This window comes from Rutidosis leptorrhynchoides, chromosome 6 (genome assembly GCF_046630445.1).
Source record: "Rutidosis leptorrhynchoides isolate AG116_Rl617_1_P2 chromosome 6, CSIRO_AGI_Rlap_v1, whole genome shotgun sequence".
Lineage (NCBI taxonomy): Eukaryota > Viridiplantae > Streptophyta > Magnoliopsida > Asterales > Asteraceae > Rutidosis > Rutidosis leptorrhynchoides.
This window is the reverse complement of record NC_092338.1, coordinates 71,321,974-71,340,491: the sequence shown is the minus strand read 5'-3', so window position 1 is coordinate 71,340,491 and position 18,518 is coordinate 71,321,974. Positions and strand designations below refer to the sequence as shown.

The window sequence follows — 18,518 nt, the reverse complement described above, 5'->3', positions numbered from 1 at the left end:
CTTTAACTAATACGTTTAAAGTGCTTGTTGTAGGCTTACATCCTGCCTTTTCACTACAAGAAAAAAGGGTTTTAGTGACGAGAGCTTTTTGGTCACTAACCATACAAAAATGGTCACTAAGTTAAATTAGTGACCAAAATTATTTGGTCACTCTTCGTCACTATAGGTCCGTCACAAAATTTAATTAGAGACCAAAATTTCAAATTGGTCACTATAGTGACTAAAATATCGTGGTCACTTTTTATGGTCACTATAACAGTGACTAAAATATGGTCACTCACTTTGACCGTTTGTGACCAAAAAGTGTTCACTCATATTGACGGTTTGTGACAAAAAAAAGTGGTCACTCATTTTAATCATTTGTGACTAAAAAGTGGTCACTCATTTTGACCATTTATGACCAAAACGTGGTCACTCATTTTAATCATGTGTGACTAAAAAGTGGTCACTCATTTTGACCATTTATGACCAAAAAGTGGTCACTCATATTAACTATTTGTGCCTAAAAAGTAGTCACTCACAATTATTGAAATTTGCTCTCTTGGACAATTATTTTCTATATCACAGGTAACCAAAATATATATAATACGGAGTAAATCATTTAAACATAAAAACTCTATAGTAAGTAGTTATAACTAAGTTTAAACTTTCAACTAATTTTACACCAACTAGTCATAAAACCAAGCATGTACTTGTTGAACCTTACATCTAACAGTTTTCAACTTCAATTACAAAATCACAATACTATCTACAATAATAAAGAAGAAAAACGTCAATCTACACTGCAGACCTGCAGTGGATCTCTTCTTGGCTAAGCTCTCCCTACGCTTCTCACGATGATCTTGAGTATCCTGCGGACAATACGAATTCAGTGAATAATAACGCCATACAAGTCATTTCTACACAAAGTTTCAACATAAAAAGTAGGAAATATCTAATATTTGTTTCAAGCCCAATTAAACCAAGCACGAAAACTCCAAACTGTTTGTGGTGGTCTAACTGAGTTTTACTGTCAAGGTTCCTTTCTTTCCAACTAATTGGTAAACTCTTACTAGAAGAAAATACACACAAATGTTTATGCACATTAATTTAGCATTTACTAAGTAACTGATTGATTTGAATCAATTAATTCCATTATCTAGACCTACCAAAATGAACCGAAATGGAATTGGCTATAGTTCAAATTTAAAAAATGCAACTTTTAAAGATTTATATGAACTTACAGTATCTTGAGGTTACAACTTAGATAACCGTACTAACTCCTCTCTCATTAGTTTCATTTCCTCCTTAATGTAGTGTTGCTCCGATTGCTCCTGTTGAAACCCCCAAACTAGTTCCTCTAAAGCTGTTGATCATTCCACCAAAGCTGTTGATCTTTTCGTTTCAGACTCTAACTCAATTCTAAAATTTTCTATAGCCAAAACATGTTTCATTGAAGTTGAACGCCTTTTTACACATCCAGGAATACGTTTTAGCTTTTTCAAACATATCTCTGCTGAAGTACATGAAGAACTAGTTTCCTCACTTTGCAATTGTTTCTGCATAACATACCAGCTTGTTATTATAACAAATTAAATAAGTAAATAAGTAAAATTAAAATATAAACTTAATGCTAATTATGCTCTTGTAACAATTACCAAAGTGTTTTCTGCCTCTTCATTTATCATCTTTTTTTCCTTCTTGAAAAATGAGCAATTTTGTATCTATCAATTGCTAAAACTTCCTGTACTTCTCTCCTTTTCTGTTTCATATGAACATCTTAAAAGAGGACAAAACAATGAAACAAAATGCAATGTTAAAGGTTTACAAAAGTTACTCACCATATCAACTATCCTTGCAATCGAAACTGTGCCAACAGCCGGTGGAATTAATTTAAATGATCTGTTTTTCTTGTTTTTGGCACTCACCTTCTGCAAAAACATACAAAATCCAATTATAGCCTGAATTCGTTTTATTTAGTCATCAACTTCAATAAAAAAAACATACAAAATCCTACTAGTTTTGAAGCTGAAAAATAGTTTACAAATATTTTCTAAATCTTTGTCCTTAGATGATGAATATCCATCACTAGTCTCCCAATTATTTCCTCACGTGCTTTGACCTATGTTTTCTAACATCTCATCAAGGTCATTATCAGTATCACCTTCTTCAAATGGTATATCATTATCACTATCATCAGAGACATTACAAGACTCGCCATGATACACCCATGTATCATAACTATCAGTAATTCCCTTTTGCAATAAGTACGAAAAAATACTACTATTATGATGGCGAATTTATTTCAAATATATACATGCACCAATTCCTCATTTAAATTCACCACATAACATATACTTACTATTATTCTATATATGAATATGAGTGGAGCATACAACTCTAAATTAGTTGGTAACCTTTTGCTTGACAAAATGTATCAGCAATGAACAATATAAACATGAGCAATGTAGTTAACATGTAGGTCAACATTACAACTCTAAATTGTAAATAGTCATCAAAGGACTTATATCGACATGAATGGTAAGGATGTATATGCAATTTTTAAAAAGTAACACGACATCTACATTCTACACATTCCTTACATACAAATACATACATATATAATCAAATATACATATATCTCAGAGTAACACAACATCTACACGTTCCTTACATACAGATAGATACATATGTATTTTCGTTTCACTTTAAACCTAATACGATATCATACAGCGCTCAAAAAATCAAAACCTACAGATTTGAGTATAATATAGATTTAATTGATTATTGATGGAGGAATACCGGACTGAATTTAGTCTCGAGAGTTGATTTGACTGACATCTTCAAAAGCACGAACAATTGACCGAGTTGAGTTAATGAGGAGTACTACCTGTAAAGCACTATTGATTATTAAATCGAGTAATACGCATAATCAATCTGTTGATTACATATGTTGAAGTACATACGGAGTGTAAATCACGTTGAAAAGGCGAAATATAATGAGAAAATCACCTGATTTGTAAAGTGTGGACTGAAGTCTAGTGTACTAACGAACACAGTTGTAAAATTCAATGGCTGAAGCACTTGTATAACACAAATTGTTGAGCATACTTCCTCAAAAATCATAAAAGATCGTATACGCGTTAGTCGTTGAGAGGAGATATTTGGGATTTAGGGTTTTTTATTTCTAAGAGGATTGAGGATTATATTATCTACCGTATTATGGAATGAAAGTTCCTTATTATGTTCTCCGATTTTTACCAGATTTTTTTTTTTTTTTTTTAAATGAAGTTAGGGGTTTGAAGTTTGATGTAATAATAAAAATTTACAGCCTTTAAAAAAACTTACCGATGACCTGAAGATATGAAATACGGAGTATAAATAAATTTTTACATATGCATTATTTCTTTTGTCTATCTAATTGAGTGTACTAAATGGTAATGCATCTTATCTTTTTATGACGGCTTTATAATATCAATTGGGATTGGGATTGGGATTGGGATTGGGATGGGATGTTTGTCAATTATAGTGTCTTTGTTGCTTATCAGCAAGCGTCTACTTATTGGCGACTTGTGTGACAACCTGAAAATTTTCTACCAAATTTAAAATTAATCTTTATATGATTTAATGTTTCTGACACGATAAGCAAAGTCTGTAATGTTGAAATCTTAAAAACTTTGAACTGTGTTTATGTAATCAATTACCCTTTGACTATTCTCAACGATTCACGAACAATTGTTTGTAACTAATTATGTATGTATATATATGTACATTGTAATATAAATATAAAAGATATAAATATTATGTGTTGAAATTTATAATATCTTTTACTATTATGAACTAATATGATATAGTAAATAGAGATATAATAATTATATATATATATATAAAACATTATTAAAGTATTCATATTTACATATATAATATATAATATAACTAATATGTATAAGTTATCATATTATTATCAATATTACTATTATCATTAATAAAACTAATAAGATTATTATTATCATTTTTATTATTATTATCATTATAAGTAATTAAATTTATTAAAATTGCTAATAATAATATTATTATTTATCATCTATTAATATTAGATTTTTTATTAATAATATTAATAATGATATTAGTACTAGTGTTATTAATTACCTTAATATATTTACACTTACTAAATATCAAAATTTAAGAAAGTGATATATATACATATATAAAAAGTTATATAAACACAGGTACATATAAATACATATACATATACAAAATAATATATTTATATATGTAAATGCGTATACAAGTATAGATATACATATAAAATTACTGAGATACATATGAATTAATATATATATATACAGATTTAAATATAAACAGATATAGATATATAAAATGTATATATATATATATATATATATATATATATATATATATATATACAAAATTACGGATATAGATATACTAATAACATACATGATTCAGTTTTCAATCTCTTTAAAGGCTGTAGACGAGTTATAAGTTCGGTTATCAAAACGTTTCCTATCATATTCCATAGTACAAATCAGATAACTAATTGATTTTTTTTTATCTTTACCTTTTTGTAAATTTCTGTTCGTTTTGTCTGATTGAGAAAAACAAGGATCACATACTATTGTTAATTGAGGAAAATCAGTTGATTGGTACCTCACTCAACCTACTACCATTTTACAGTAATAATAAACATCCTTTACAGCTATTAATATTGGGAATTCAATAAAAAAAACCGTCGGCACTCAGTCGTTCCATTTTTTTTTCTTCCAAAACTTGTATTCAAAATTAATCTCAAAATTCATTAACGCAGGATTGTTAGGCATCTCGTACTCGAACTCTCTGTAAATTTTCAAGTCTCAATCCATCTTATTGATTGTTGATTTTAGAGTCAAACTTTTGAGATTTAAAAGTCAACTAATGTTCATCAAACAAATTCGTGTTTTCTGCTACGATTCAAGATAAATTAAAGATTGAGAATGATTTTAGGAACGAATTGAAGTTAGGTTTTTGTTATAACAATTGTCTAAAACACAATCGAAATCGAAAATCAAATTTGGTGTTTTTTTTTTACGCGAACAGCAACAGGGACTGTGTAATTTTTTTTTTCTTTCTTTTATCATTTACTAATTAATTTAAACATGTTTTAAGTGTTTTTGTTTCTATTTTAAAACCGAAATTAAACTGGTAATTCGATTTGTGGGTTGTTAATGGAATTGTCTGTGGTTATTGAAGAAGATGACATAAAGAAACTGTCAAATTACGGGTTATGTAAATTAAAATGGGGTTCTAAAACAGGAAATGGGCAACAGCCCAACGGTTAAGGGAATGGGTATTGAGCGAGAGGTCTTGGGTTCGATCCCTGCTTGCTGCAATTCTTTTTAAAATGGGCTTTTAAGGTAGTTTTTCATATTAAAAATCATTATTATTCATAATAATAATAATAATAATATTATTATTATTATTATTATTATTATTATTATTGCTATTATAATTTATTATTGTTATTGTTATTGTTATTGTTATTGTTATTGTTAGTGTTATACGTATTATTATTATTATTATTAGTATTACTGAAATCATGATTATGGTTATGAATAAGTAAAAATAGTTATTAGTTAAGGTTATAAAAATATTAACACGATGCATGGAAGTATATGTATATAAAAAAAATTAGGAATACCGATATTATTATGAAAACGATTAAAAATTATCATTTTTATTATGTTATTATTATTTCCATCAAATATTAGTATTAGTATTATTATTAACATAATTATAATTATTATTACCATTATTATCATTATTAAAAGTATTAAAATTATTATTATTATTATTATTAATATCACTATTATTATTAGTAAAAGTATTATTACTATAGATATTATGGTTATTATTATTATTACTATTATTATTATTATTATTATTACTAGTATTGGAATTATTATTAGTATTATAATTATCATTATAAGTACCATAGACACTATTATGATTAATATCGTTACAAGTATTATTATTATTTATATTATCATGAGTATTATTATGTAATTACTAAAATCATTATCATAACTATTATTAATAGTAAAATTAATATTTTTACATTTATTATCATTAATATCATTAATATTATTATTAATATAATTATTAACCTTATTATCTTATTAATAATATTAGGTATTACTACAACTACTATTATTAATATACAAATGATATATATATATATATATATATATATATATATATATATATATATATATATATATATATATATATATATATATACATGAAATATATTTAATATACATAACTTATTTATATTAACGTTTTTATATGCAAAATGAATACATTTAACTAACTAATGAAATATATATATAAGTTATTAATATAAAAATTATGTCACTAATAATAATATATATATTATTCGATTACGATTATATATTAATGAATACACAAATGATATAGGTTCGTGAATCCGAGGCCAACCCTGCATTGTTCAATTGTTCAGTATTATCATATGTATTTTTACTACAAAATACATTAGGTGAGTTTCATTTGCTCCCTTTTACTCATTACATTTTTGGGCTGAGAATACATGCGCAACTTTTATAACTGTTTTATGAAATAGACACAAGTAATCGAAATTACGTTCTATGGTTGAATGATCGAAACTGAATATGCCCCTTTTTAGTCTGGTAATCTAAGAATTAGGGAACAGACACCCTAATTGACGCGAATCCTAAAGATAGATCTATCGGGCCCAACAAGCCCCATCCAAAGTACCGGATGCTTTAGTACTTCGAAATTTATATCATGTCCGAAGGAGGATCCCGGAATAATGGGGATATTCTTATATGTATATTGTGAATGTCGGTTACCAGGTGTTCAATCCATATGAATGATTTTTGTCTCTATGCATGGGACGTATGTTTATGAGAACTGAAAATATGAAATCTTGTGGTCTATTAAAATTATGAAATGATTATTTATGATAAACTTATGAACTCACCAACCTTTTGGTTGACACTTGAAAGCATGTTTATTCTCAGGTATAAAAGAAACATTCCGCTGTGCATTTGCTCATTTTAAAGACAGTATTTGGAGTCGATCATCGCAATGGAACCAGTTGTTGGTGACTTCGTCCAGATGGATTAGGACGGGTCCTTTCAACTTGACTGTCGCTTAGAGCCTAAATCGAATCCCAGGCAACATTTACAACCCATGGAAATTTGCTCCACCATTTTCATGGCGTCGGCATTTACTTTTTAAGATTTATTTATTTATTTATCATTTTTTTTTTGCCGGAGGTCCGTTGGAAGCAATCTCTTTATCCGTCGAACATTGAGAAGGATGATTTTCCCTACTCTTGTGAGTGTTTCACTCGGGGTGGTGAAATGACTTCTCTTTGTCCCAGGGTAGAGGAATGATTGTCTACGTCACACCTCCCCCATACCTTACAAGTGTGGGATTGGGTATTGTTGTTGTTGCTGCATATAGCTTGCAATTTGTATTGAAAAAAATGTCACGTCACATATAGTTGAATATATCTCAACTCTCAACATACAACAACTAATAAATTATACACATAACATGTCTATGCATAATTTAGTTATGAAAGAGTTTATAAAAATTTATAATTATTGTCAGGGTTAATTAACATTTACGCATGATGGATAATTGTTTCTAATAAAATGAGATAATTGAGTGTCATGTATAACTATTCAATAAAAATTAGATTTTAAAAAAAAAAAAAAATTAATGACCATTTTTTTGTCACTATTTAAAGTGACCATTTTTTGGTCACTAACTATATGAAGTGACCATTTTTTTTGTCTAACTATCTAAAGTGACCACCTTATTGTCTCAATTTGTATGTCACAGTGACAACAATTATTTAAGTCATTAATATCGTAAAGTGACCAAAATTTAGTGACCAACTTTTTAATGGTGACTAAATACGTATTATTAGTGACCAAATAATAAGTGGTCACTAAAAATTGGTCACTAATAATCATTTTTCTTGTAGTGTTTCTTGTACATCATCATGGCTTCTTCAGTGTTTCATGACTCAGAAAACGCGTTGATCATGGCATTGAAGAAAATGGAACCGGGTTTCAAGCCATTCGATTCAACTTTTGAAAGAAAGGGAATTGAAACCCTTTTGTAACTTTAAAGTAGCTTAGACAGCTGTGTAGTGATGAGTGATGGTGTGTGTCCTTCTATTAAATCTCTCACCGGACTTCTTGAGGCTTTGTTTTCTCGGTCGAGATCTTCATTAGTTTGGCTTGTGAACGGACTGTTTGGCAACTGTTGTTTTTGTTTTCAAACAGATATTGCTCGCCTTTTTTGGATATGATATGTGAATTTAAAAGACAATTCCACACTTCTCCTAAAGTTAACTCTTTCAATTCAAGATCGGGTAATGCGGTGCATTTCGAACAAGTGGAAGGAAGTATTCCAAACCGCTGTCGAAGAGTAGAAAAATCTCTCTTGCAACAGAAAAAGTAGGTGTCTGTTGATTTTCAGAGCAGTTGAGGTTTAGTTTTGTCATGTTGGTGCGGTAAAGTTTGTTTTAAGGTCACATGCATTTCGTCTCTAGTTCGGTTATTTTGGTTTGTTTTATTGGATGGTGTCGACTTGTGTTTTGTTTCTACTTTGGTGCTGATTTTGGGGAGACGCGTTTTTAAATAGACAATTAGTTTATGTTGGTTTCGTTTTGAGTTGCGTTATTTTGTCGTTTTCTAACTATGAGGCTTATCGGCTTGTGTTATGTAGCAAGTGTTGATAGGTTCTTTTTTTTTTTTTTTTTTTTTTGTTGAACGTTAGCTGGTTCTATAAAGTTTTTTTTTTTTTTTTTAAGGAAAAAAGTTTAAATATGAATTTAAATACTCCGAAAAATAAAAGGAGAGGAAAAAAGGTGTAAATACTCCGGATTAATGTAACTTTTGAAGAGGGGGTAAAAAATGATCCGGGTACTTTGTTAAAACTTAAAACTGAAACTTTTCATAAAAGGACAAACAACGTAAAACAATCAGTACTTCAGATAACAAAAAAAAAAAAAAAGGAACCGCAAGGTCACTCACAAGTAACAATACCCCTGTTGTTTTCTATAATTACATATAACACCCCTCATTTTTATTTACCTTCCGTTTTTTGGTAGTTGCGTTGGGTGTGGATAGAGTTTGATATGAATATGGCGGCGATTTGCAGCACTTGTTTTACACCATCGATACCTGTAACTACTTCCAGTTTATCTTCATCGTCAACCATAGCTCCGTCGTTAGTTTCGAGGTTTTATCGATGGGGTCCACCTGCTTATCGTACGACAACAACCTTGACTATTTGTATGGCTCCCGACGAAGAGAAATTAACTCGACGAAATCCCCTTGATTTCCCTGTCGTAAGTTTCCTTTCTCCCAATTTCTATTTATATATTTAGTTTGTGTACATGTAATTATAGATGTATTTTAAATTTTAATTAAGCGACTTAAAGGTTAAACCTTGATTGTTGTTACTCAGTTCAATTTTTGTAGAATAAAGCACAAGTTATTCTACATAGGCCAACTAATCGTATAACATTGATGCCACGTGGGCAAAGAATTACTATATATATGGCTGATTGTTCTCATGTCTTTGATTATATACGAGAGTCTTATTAATCATATAACCTTAAAGTTGATAGATTAAGCATCCGTTAGTGAATTTTCATATCAATTGTTTGGCCAAAAGAAAAAAACATATTGCTCCAACTGGAAGTGAACTTATCTTAATTTAAATGATATATAAAAAAGTTATAACATCTTAGCTTAAACAAAGATTTATTATATTAAAGGTTTAGGATGACTAAATCTAGACTCTTAATCCAGCATTAGTGTGGTACTTTCTTTTACGTATTTACAAGATAGCTCAATGGTTGGGGTCCTGATAGTTAAAACATCACTACAAGATAGCCCTGGTAGGGGCGGATGTGGATGTACTTATGTAGTTCTGTAGCACTGGTAGCACGAGCTACTAGTGATATACGCAATCTAGCGGAAAAAAGATTGGGCTTTATCTAGTAACACTACTAGATAATGTAATTTTTTTTTGAGTTTTTAACTAGTGACACCCGTGACTACGATTCACTCGATTCTTAGATCCACCACTATTACAAGGGAAAAGGGTGATAACCTGGTTAAGCCGCGTACGTCCGAGTAAAAATACTACCATTTACCCATCTACCCTTGTCTTTTGGGTATTTACAGTACACAGTAAATTTGTATGCTGAACTTTCATTCAAACCCATCTGTAATGGTGTATAATTATAATAATATTAAGTGTCATTTGTCAGCTTACTATTTTACTTTTGGTGTGATTTTGTTGATTTTTATTTACTTTTTTGTGGCAGGAATGGGAGAGACCAAAACCAGGACGAAGGCCTGATATATTTCCGCAGTTCAGTCCAATGAAAACACCGTTGCCACCTCCTTTGCCGTATGACCCTCCGGCCGAAGACGAAGAAGAGGACGAAGAGAATAAAGAAGAAGATGAAGAGGATCCTGACAAGGAAGATCAAGACAAGTAAGGCTATACGTACATCCTCTTCTACTTCATTTTTGTTCCCAAAAAGTTCAGTTTACACTTGAGAATTTGTATGATGTTTAGGACCTTTTACTAGTTAAATGACGATTCACTGTTTCTACTAGGAAGTGTAATCTAGTTTATACGAGAAATCGTTTTGCATAACCTCTCTTCTGTTGCACATGCTAGCTAATTACTCCGTATTCTATTTAGCCAAGATATAATATTATAATTACTGTTAATGAGACTGGATCACTTAATTTTCTTCACATTTGTGCATCGTTCATTCTTAGTTAGGGCGACATTTCTAGTGATCACGATTGTGATTTTAACGTTCTGAGTTCAGACTAAATTGCATTTATTGGAATGGTTATTATTTGCATGAAGAAACTGAAATTTTGTAATGTTCATTTGTTACAAGTTTTTATGTAATGATGTCTGGTACATCAAAAAAAATCCACCCAGAAATCATGTCTCTGTTTAGTAGAAGGCAAGTGAGATCATATGTTTATAATGTAGATAATTTGAATTTGAATTGTTTCTAACTTTGTTCATATCACCTATGTGAATAACTTCTAGTATGACCCACATTATGGAATTTGCAACATTTGTCCATCTAACTGCCTTATAGACTTATACCGAACCTTGTAGTCATGGCCGTCGTCTAACGACCCGTCCTAATCCATCTGGACGAATACATTACATTTGGTTTCATCGCGAGGTACTTGACCTCTATATGATACATTTTACAAACATTGCATTCGTTTTTAAAAGACAAACTTTCATTACATCAAAAGTTGACAGGCATGCATACCATTTCATAATATCCAATTTATAAATGACCTAATCTGTCGTTTACTTAATAAAAATCTCTATTGAACTCAACGACTTGAATGCAACGTCTTTTGAAATATGCCATGAATGACTCCAAGTAATATCTTTATAATGAGCAAATGCACAGCGGAAGATTTCTTTCATACCTGAGAATAAACATACTTTCAAGTGTCAACCAAAAAGTTGGTGAGTTCATTAGTTTAACATAAATAATCATTTCCATCATTTTAATAGACCACAAGATTTTCATTTTCAGTTCTCATAAATAAACGTCCCATGCATAGAGACAAAAATATCATTCATATGGATTGAACACCTGGTAACCGACATTAACAAGATGCATATAAGAATATCCCCTATCATTCCGGGAAATCTTTCGGACATGATAAAACAACATCGAAGTACTAAAGCATCCGGTACTTTGGATGGGGTTCGTTAGGCCCAATAGATCTATCTTTAGGATTCGCGTCAATTAGTATATCGGTTTACTAATTCTTAGGTTACCAAGCAAAAGGGGCATATTCGGCTTCGATCATTCACCCATATAATGTAGTTTCAATTACTTGTGTCTTTTTCGTAAAACATTTATAAAAATTGCGCATGTATTCTCAGCCCAAAAATATAAAGGGTAAAAAGGCAAATGAAACTCACAATATTGTATTTTGTAGTAAAAATACATATGACGATATTGAACAATGCAGGGTTGACCTCGGATTCACGAACCTATATCATTTGTGTATATATATTAATACACATAATCGTAATTGAATAAGTTTATATATTACATCTTTAATTTATATATTATGTATGTTTAATTTTGTGAATATATTTATAATGGTTAATATTGATATAGTTATATTAATATATCCATATTTATATACATAATTGTTTAAATGTTAATTTTAAAAAGAATCGACAGTTTGTTATTTGTATGGGTTTGTATAAATAATATTAATAGGTTTGATATATATGATTATGTGAAATTTTAATATAATTATAGTATGTGTAACAAATATATTTTATGTACTAATACTTATCTGTTTAAAAGGTAGTTTTTGATATTAATAATAATATTAATAATAATATTACTTAATAATAATACTTATATTGATTATAATATTGACAATAACAATACCAATAATAATATTTAAAATCGTAACTAGGGTTATGATAACAATAATAATAATTTGGTAACTAATACTTATGTTAGTAATAATAACAGTAATAACTAACATTCATAATACTTACTAATAATAATACCAATAATAATAGTAATTCTAGTTCTTAGTGATAATAATAATAATAATAACAACAATAATGATAAGTGTAATAATAATAATAATAATAATAATAATAATAATAATAATAATAATAATAATAATAATAATAATAATAATAATAATAATAATAATAATAATAATAATAATAATAATAATAATAATAATAGTCATGAAAATAATAAAAATACTTAAATGATAAAATTAATAAGAAAAAATATATTAATAATACTTTTAAAGCTGATAATAATAATAATAATAATAATAATAATACTTATAATACTTATAATTATGATAATACTAATAATAATAATAATACTTATACTACCATTAATAACAATAATAATAATAATAATAATAATAATAATAATAATAATAATAATAATAATAATAATAATAATAATAATAATAATAATAATAATAATAATAATAATAATAATAATACTACTACTACTACTACTACTACTACTACTACTACTACTACTACTACTACTACTACTACTACTACTACTACTACTACTACTACTACTGCTACCTCAATTAAAATGAATTCCAAAAACATAACAGCCCTTGGACTCGAACCCGGGACCATATGCTAAACACACCCTTAAACCATTCCTCCATGCTTACTTATCTGTTTTAAACACAATTGAAAATCTTAAATCCTGTTTACTTGTATCCATCTTCTTCTTCCATCCTCTTTAATTCTCACACGAATCCAACTTAACCAAGGTATAATCATGAATTACATAATCGATTTAGGAGTTAATATCCCTCATATAACCACTTATTAGTGATTAAATGGTTTGAAAAAAAAAATTAAATATAAAGAAAAATACCTGCTGCTCGTCGAAGGTTAAAAAAAAATTAAAAATTGATTTTGATTTTGGTAATGTTTTAGCCAAAGATTACAACACCAAACTTGTTTCAAATCATTCCTATAATCTATCTAAATTCTCAATTTCACTTGAATCATAACATGGAATTCGAATTTTTGAAATTACAAATCTGTTAACTTTTAAACTCTAAGTTTGACTCTTCAAATTCTTACTCGATAATAGAAATTGATGGATGAAACTTTACAGAAAGATCGTTTATAACATTCCTAACTACACTGCATCAACACTTTTTATAATGGGTATCGAATTCGAGCTATTGTGAAATTAAAACAAGAACAGGGTATCGAGGCTTGTTCTTCAGTTTCTGTTTAAATTCCATAATTTAGGTCATCTCAAAGTGGTTGTGACTGAATACGGTAATGTATAATTGTGTGCTTCGTTATCAATTAGCTGTCAAATTTATGATATAGTGAGGTGTGGTCGACATAGAGTCACAGACTAACAGAAAAACACAAAAAGTGATATAAGGTATTGACTTTAATCCAAAACGTGTAATAATCTGCATTTATATATTTATACATACAGTTTTTATATATTTACATATTTATATATATCTGTATTCTGTTTTCTGTATATATATATATGTATAATCTGCCTATTTTTCGTATTTTATATCTATATACCTGTTTATATATCAGTATTAATATATCTGTATTTACATTATGTAATTACTCTTATTAATTAGTAATTATAATAATAATATAAAAAAAAATTTGTAATATTATAATTGTATTAACAATTATGTTATTATTAATGGTAATGAATATAATATCTATAAAATTAATAATAATAATATTACTTATCATAATATAATACTAGTTATGTTAATAATACTAATATTATTAATGTTAATAATAATAATATTAGTAATAATAATAATATTACCACAAGTTATATATCAAATTCATAATTATAGATTATATATTTAAAATAATGTTAATATCACTAGTATTGACATTAGTATTAGAAGTAATAACACTGTTATTTTAACAACTATAGTTATACTTGTATTACATATATGTATTATTACTTATGTAATATTTATTATTCATATAATATATCATATATAACTTTTATTGATTAATTATTATTTCTAAGAGATTTATACATATTACAATATATTAGAAAATCATATATATTTATATATAGATTCACTTCTCTTAATTACTTAATGATTCTGTTTTATTATCTTACATTTTTAACTCAAGTGATTAAATTATATTTTATTAATTCAAATAAATATATGTATACTTATATTTATATTTATATTTATAATTATATATATATATATATATACACACACACACACACACACACATTTATTTACAATGGTTCGTGAATCGTCGGGAATGGCCAAAGGTTAATTGAATGTATGACAATAGTTCAAACTTTTTGAGACTCTACATAATAGGCTTTGCTTATCGTGTCAAAATCATAGTAAGATTAGATTTAAATTTGATCAAAAATTTTCGGGTCGTCACACGTCATCACCATCATGAACGTTATATATCTTTATATAGAACCCTTTTGGCTCACGATATCCAATGGAATTCCAGCGGAATTGGAATTGAATTTAGACACGACCCTTGTCTAAATTCAATTCCGATTCCGCCGGAATCCCATTAGATTCCGTGAGCTAAACGGGACATTAAGGTTTTTGCTCAACGACTTCAGTGATTTACAACTGTTCCAATGGGTGTATCTACCTACTTATTAACTCACAATGTGGTTTTTGCTCAACCACTTCAGTGATTTGTAACTGCTGTAATGGGTGTATCTACCTACTTATTAACTCACAATGTTATGGTCATGTAAGTTTCTCTATGGTAATGATATTTTTTAGCCAGATAAAAATAAAATGTGCACACTAGATTGCACTTATTGGAGCGGTTTGTAATCTTCCAAGTGGTTGAACAAAAGCCTTATCTAGCTAGTGCACCGACCTGTTTGTGCCAAAAACCCTGTCTAAAACTCATTCAACTTTATAATCATCAAAATATTCTTATAGCATGTGTAATTCATATAAATTTAATATGTTTAAGTTACTAATCGATAATCACTCAAATTCCTTGCAATTGCCTTAATGTAAATGAATACAGTTGATTTGTTGACGGTACAATGTCCACATATCATGTCTGGTTGGTACATGGAGTATAATATAATAATCAACCAAAATTATACTCCATAATCTATTAATATACGTCAATGTCCACAACTCCACATATCATGTCTGGTTGGTACATGTATACATATAATATAATCAACTAAAATTATAATCTGTTAATATACTGTAGTAATCTATAATGATTAATACGGAGTATTTATTTATTTGATGATTGATAATAAAATAAATAAAAAGTTATAGAAGTGACAAGTTGTTATTAATGAATTAGGGTATCCAAGAAATACTTGTACTCTAACAAAAATTAACCACCTCTTAAAAAATAACTGTTCCATGTACTATTGTACCACCATTTTTTTTAATGAACGACGATTTTTTTGGCATCAGTAGATCATTTATCTCAAAGACCCTCATCATTTGCACGTATCACACATGGTCGAAATACTCGAGACCTTAAAACGTTGAGACGGGGGGTTGAGACAAACGTTGACTAACGTTGACTTTTATGCATATAAATATGTATATACATATTTTAAAGGCAAAAAACCTTCGTTGACTAGTTTGTACCTATAATCTCGCTATTATCGTTAATATAATACAAAAAGTAACACTAAACGACGTCAATTTTAATCGATTTGACCGACTTTTGACAGATTTTAATCGAATTTTTGACTTTTGACCAGCATTGACCCGACCTTTCCCGCATATGACCCGACTTTTGATCGTTGACCGACTTATTTAAAGACGGGTCGGGATCGAGACGAGCTATTTACCGAAATGCCATAACGGATGTCACAACGGACACAAAATGAACGTCGTTTACAACACTGCTTATAAGTAAGACTTATATTTAAAAGGAAAACAGTTGTTAAACAATCTTTAATCATTGAAAATGAGAAAGTATAAATTTTGATTAAGATGTTTTATTTGTTTTCCATAATTGCTTTTGAAGATTGAAGAAGTAATGGTTTTGGACGTATGTTTAATGGCATTTAAACCAAATTTCATTAGTCAAAATTCAAGAACGTATTTTGATAGGACTGAAAGTCAAAGGAGTTGAAGTAGCAGATCACATTGTAGAATATACTAGTCCATTACAAGAGGAGCCCACTAACAAGATCAGGCCCAAGAGATAAACAACCTGACCAAGTAGAATCGAATGTCATGTGCAAAATAAGAAGTCAGTTAGTATTAAGTTGTTAGGGTTGTTATAGTTGTTAGGGCAAAGAATTGTAATAAATAGGTAGATCAGTAGCTGTAATTGGGAATCGAATACTTGTTAATTGAAATCAAAATTCTGTTTTTCTCTCTAATTTCTAAGGAGATTGACTATCTCGAATCAAGTCGTATCATTTTGGTGCTTTCATTGTTCTTGAGCTTCAAGCTACAACAATGGCTTCTTCTTTTCACTATCCATATTCTTATCATCAGCATACGTACTCCATCAGTAGTTTCCATACACAACCGCTTCTTGCAAGATACACAAAGAAACAACTATTATGCTTGGCATTATTATTGCATACTTGTTTACCTTCAGATTAAGTGGGTCCGAAATTTCAAGTATCGATTTAAAAAGAAGGAAATGATGCACTTGTGGCCTAAGTGGAAGTCTAAGCAAGATTGTTTCTACATAGTGGTTGACGCGGTTAATAAGGATACTAAGCTTGTTAAAGATAGTATGGTCAAACATGCCTATCAAAAATTAAACAAGTGGAACTTTGGTCCTGGTAAGATTGAAAGACATATTGGGCCAGTAACTTCTCAATTGGAATGGTTAAGCTCATCTGGAATACATTCAAAGCGTTAATAGAGTTAGACAACTACAATGGTGAAATTCTGATGCCACAACACATAGTGTATAGTAGAAATTTTAAGAGGGATGAGGTGGTGACTAATCAAGTGTTGGTTAAATGGGCATTGTTACTTGTTGAAGAAGTGACCAGGGTGTATAATACCGATGTTGATCATGTGCAAAATAAGAATAACCATGATGACTCTTTTGATAACATTCTTATAGTGGAAGGGCATCGCGTGGGATCTACTTCTTTATGTTTTCTAGTTAATATTTACGCTCCTCAAGAGATATCAAAGAAAGCTTCTTTGTGGTCGTTCATCTTGTCTTTCATGTCTAATAATGTTGGTGAGTATATTTTGTTCGGTGACTTTAATGTTGTCAGATTAGCTAACGAACGTCAAGGCTCTTCTTTTTGTCCTCTAAAAGCTTTGGATTTCAATAACTTCATTTCTTCTTCGGGCTTGATTGATTACCGTATGGGAGATCGACTCTTTACTCGATCTAGCAAATCATGTGATAGTAGAGCTAAACTGGACCGTTTTCTCTTATCTCAAAATTTATGCGATGCTTTTCCCGATTTGAAAGGTCGTGTTCTCCTGAACCTTTCGTCAGACCATTGTCCTATTCTCCTCATCAACGACCATGTGGATTACGGCCCTACCCCGTTTAAAATGTTCTATTCTTGGTTTGATTTAGAGGGTTTTGATGAGGTGGTTCGGCAATCTTGGTTATGCCCGGCTCTTTTAGCTAAGTGTCAAGACCAGAATCCTTTCATTGTTTTCAAAACAAAGTTGCAAGCTGTGAAAGATAATCTTAAACGTTGGAGACGTGACTCGCTTTCTACTACCACCTTGGATAAATGCAAGTTACTAGAGGAGATTGATTCTATCGACGAGGATTTATGCAATGGTGGAGATCGGGTTATGCTTTCTACACGAAGGTTGTGTATTATCAAGGAGCTTCACGATCTTAATAAAACTGAAAGTAAGGATGCAGCTCAGAAAAATAGGAAGCTTTGGTCGACTTTTGGCGACGAGAAC

At 29.4% G+C, this 18,518-nt stretch overlaps 1 protein-coding gene and 1 long non-coding RNA gene across 2 annotated transcripts; one reads left to right on the top strand and one right to left on the bottom strand.

Annotated features, from left to right (window-relative positions):
• Positions 1 to 652: 652 nt before the first annotated feature.
• LOC139855827 (uncharacterized) lies at positions 653 to 3,329 on the bottom strand. Its single transcript, XR_011761574.1, has 6 exons — positions 2,992 to 3,329; positions 2,782 to 2,869; positions 1,821 to 1,910; positions 1,638 to 1,741; positions 1,224 to 1,538; positions 653 to 851 (listed from the first exon to the last, which is right to left on the bottom strand). It is a non-coding gene; the product is annotated as an uncharacterized lncRNA (long non-coding RNA).
• A 5,811-nt stretch (positions 3,330 to 9,140) lies between these two features.
• On the top strand, positions 9,141 to 10,716 carry LOC139855674 (uncharacterized). The gene is made up of 2 exons (XM_071844918.1): positions 9,141 to 9,391; positions 10,379 to 10,716. The coding sequence occupies exons 1-2, from the start codon at positions 9,179 to 9,181 to the stop codon at positions 10,553 to 10,555; spliced, it is 390 nt and encodes a 129-aa protein (XP_071701019.1). The 5' UTR covers positions 9,141 to 9,178; the 3' UTR covers positions 10,556 to 10,716.
• Positions 10,717 to 18,518: the final 7,802 nt, after the last annotated feature.

Coding starts and splice junctions, on each gene's coding strand:
- LOC139855674 (XM_071844918.1), top strand. CDS start 9,179: ATGAATATGGCGGCGATTTGCAGCACTTGTTTTACACCATCGATACCT. Junction 9,392..10,378: donor ATCCCCTTGATTTCCCTGTC/GTAAGTTTCCTT, acceptor TTTTTGTGGCAG/GAATGGGAGAGACCAAAACC.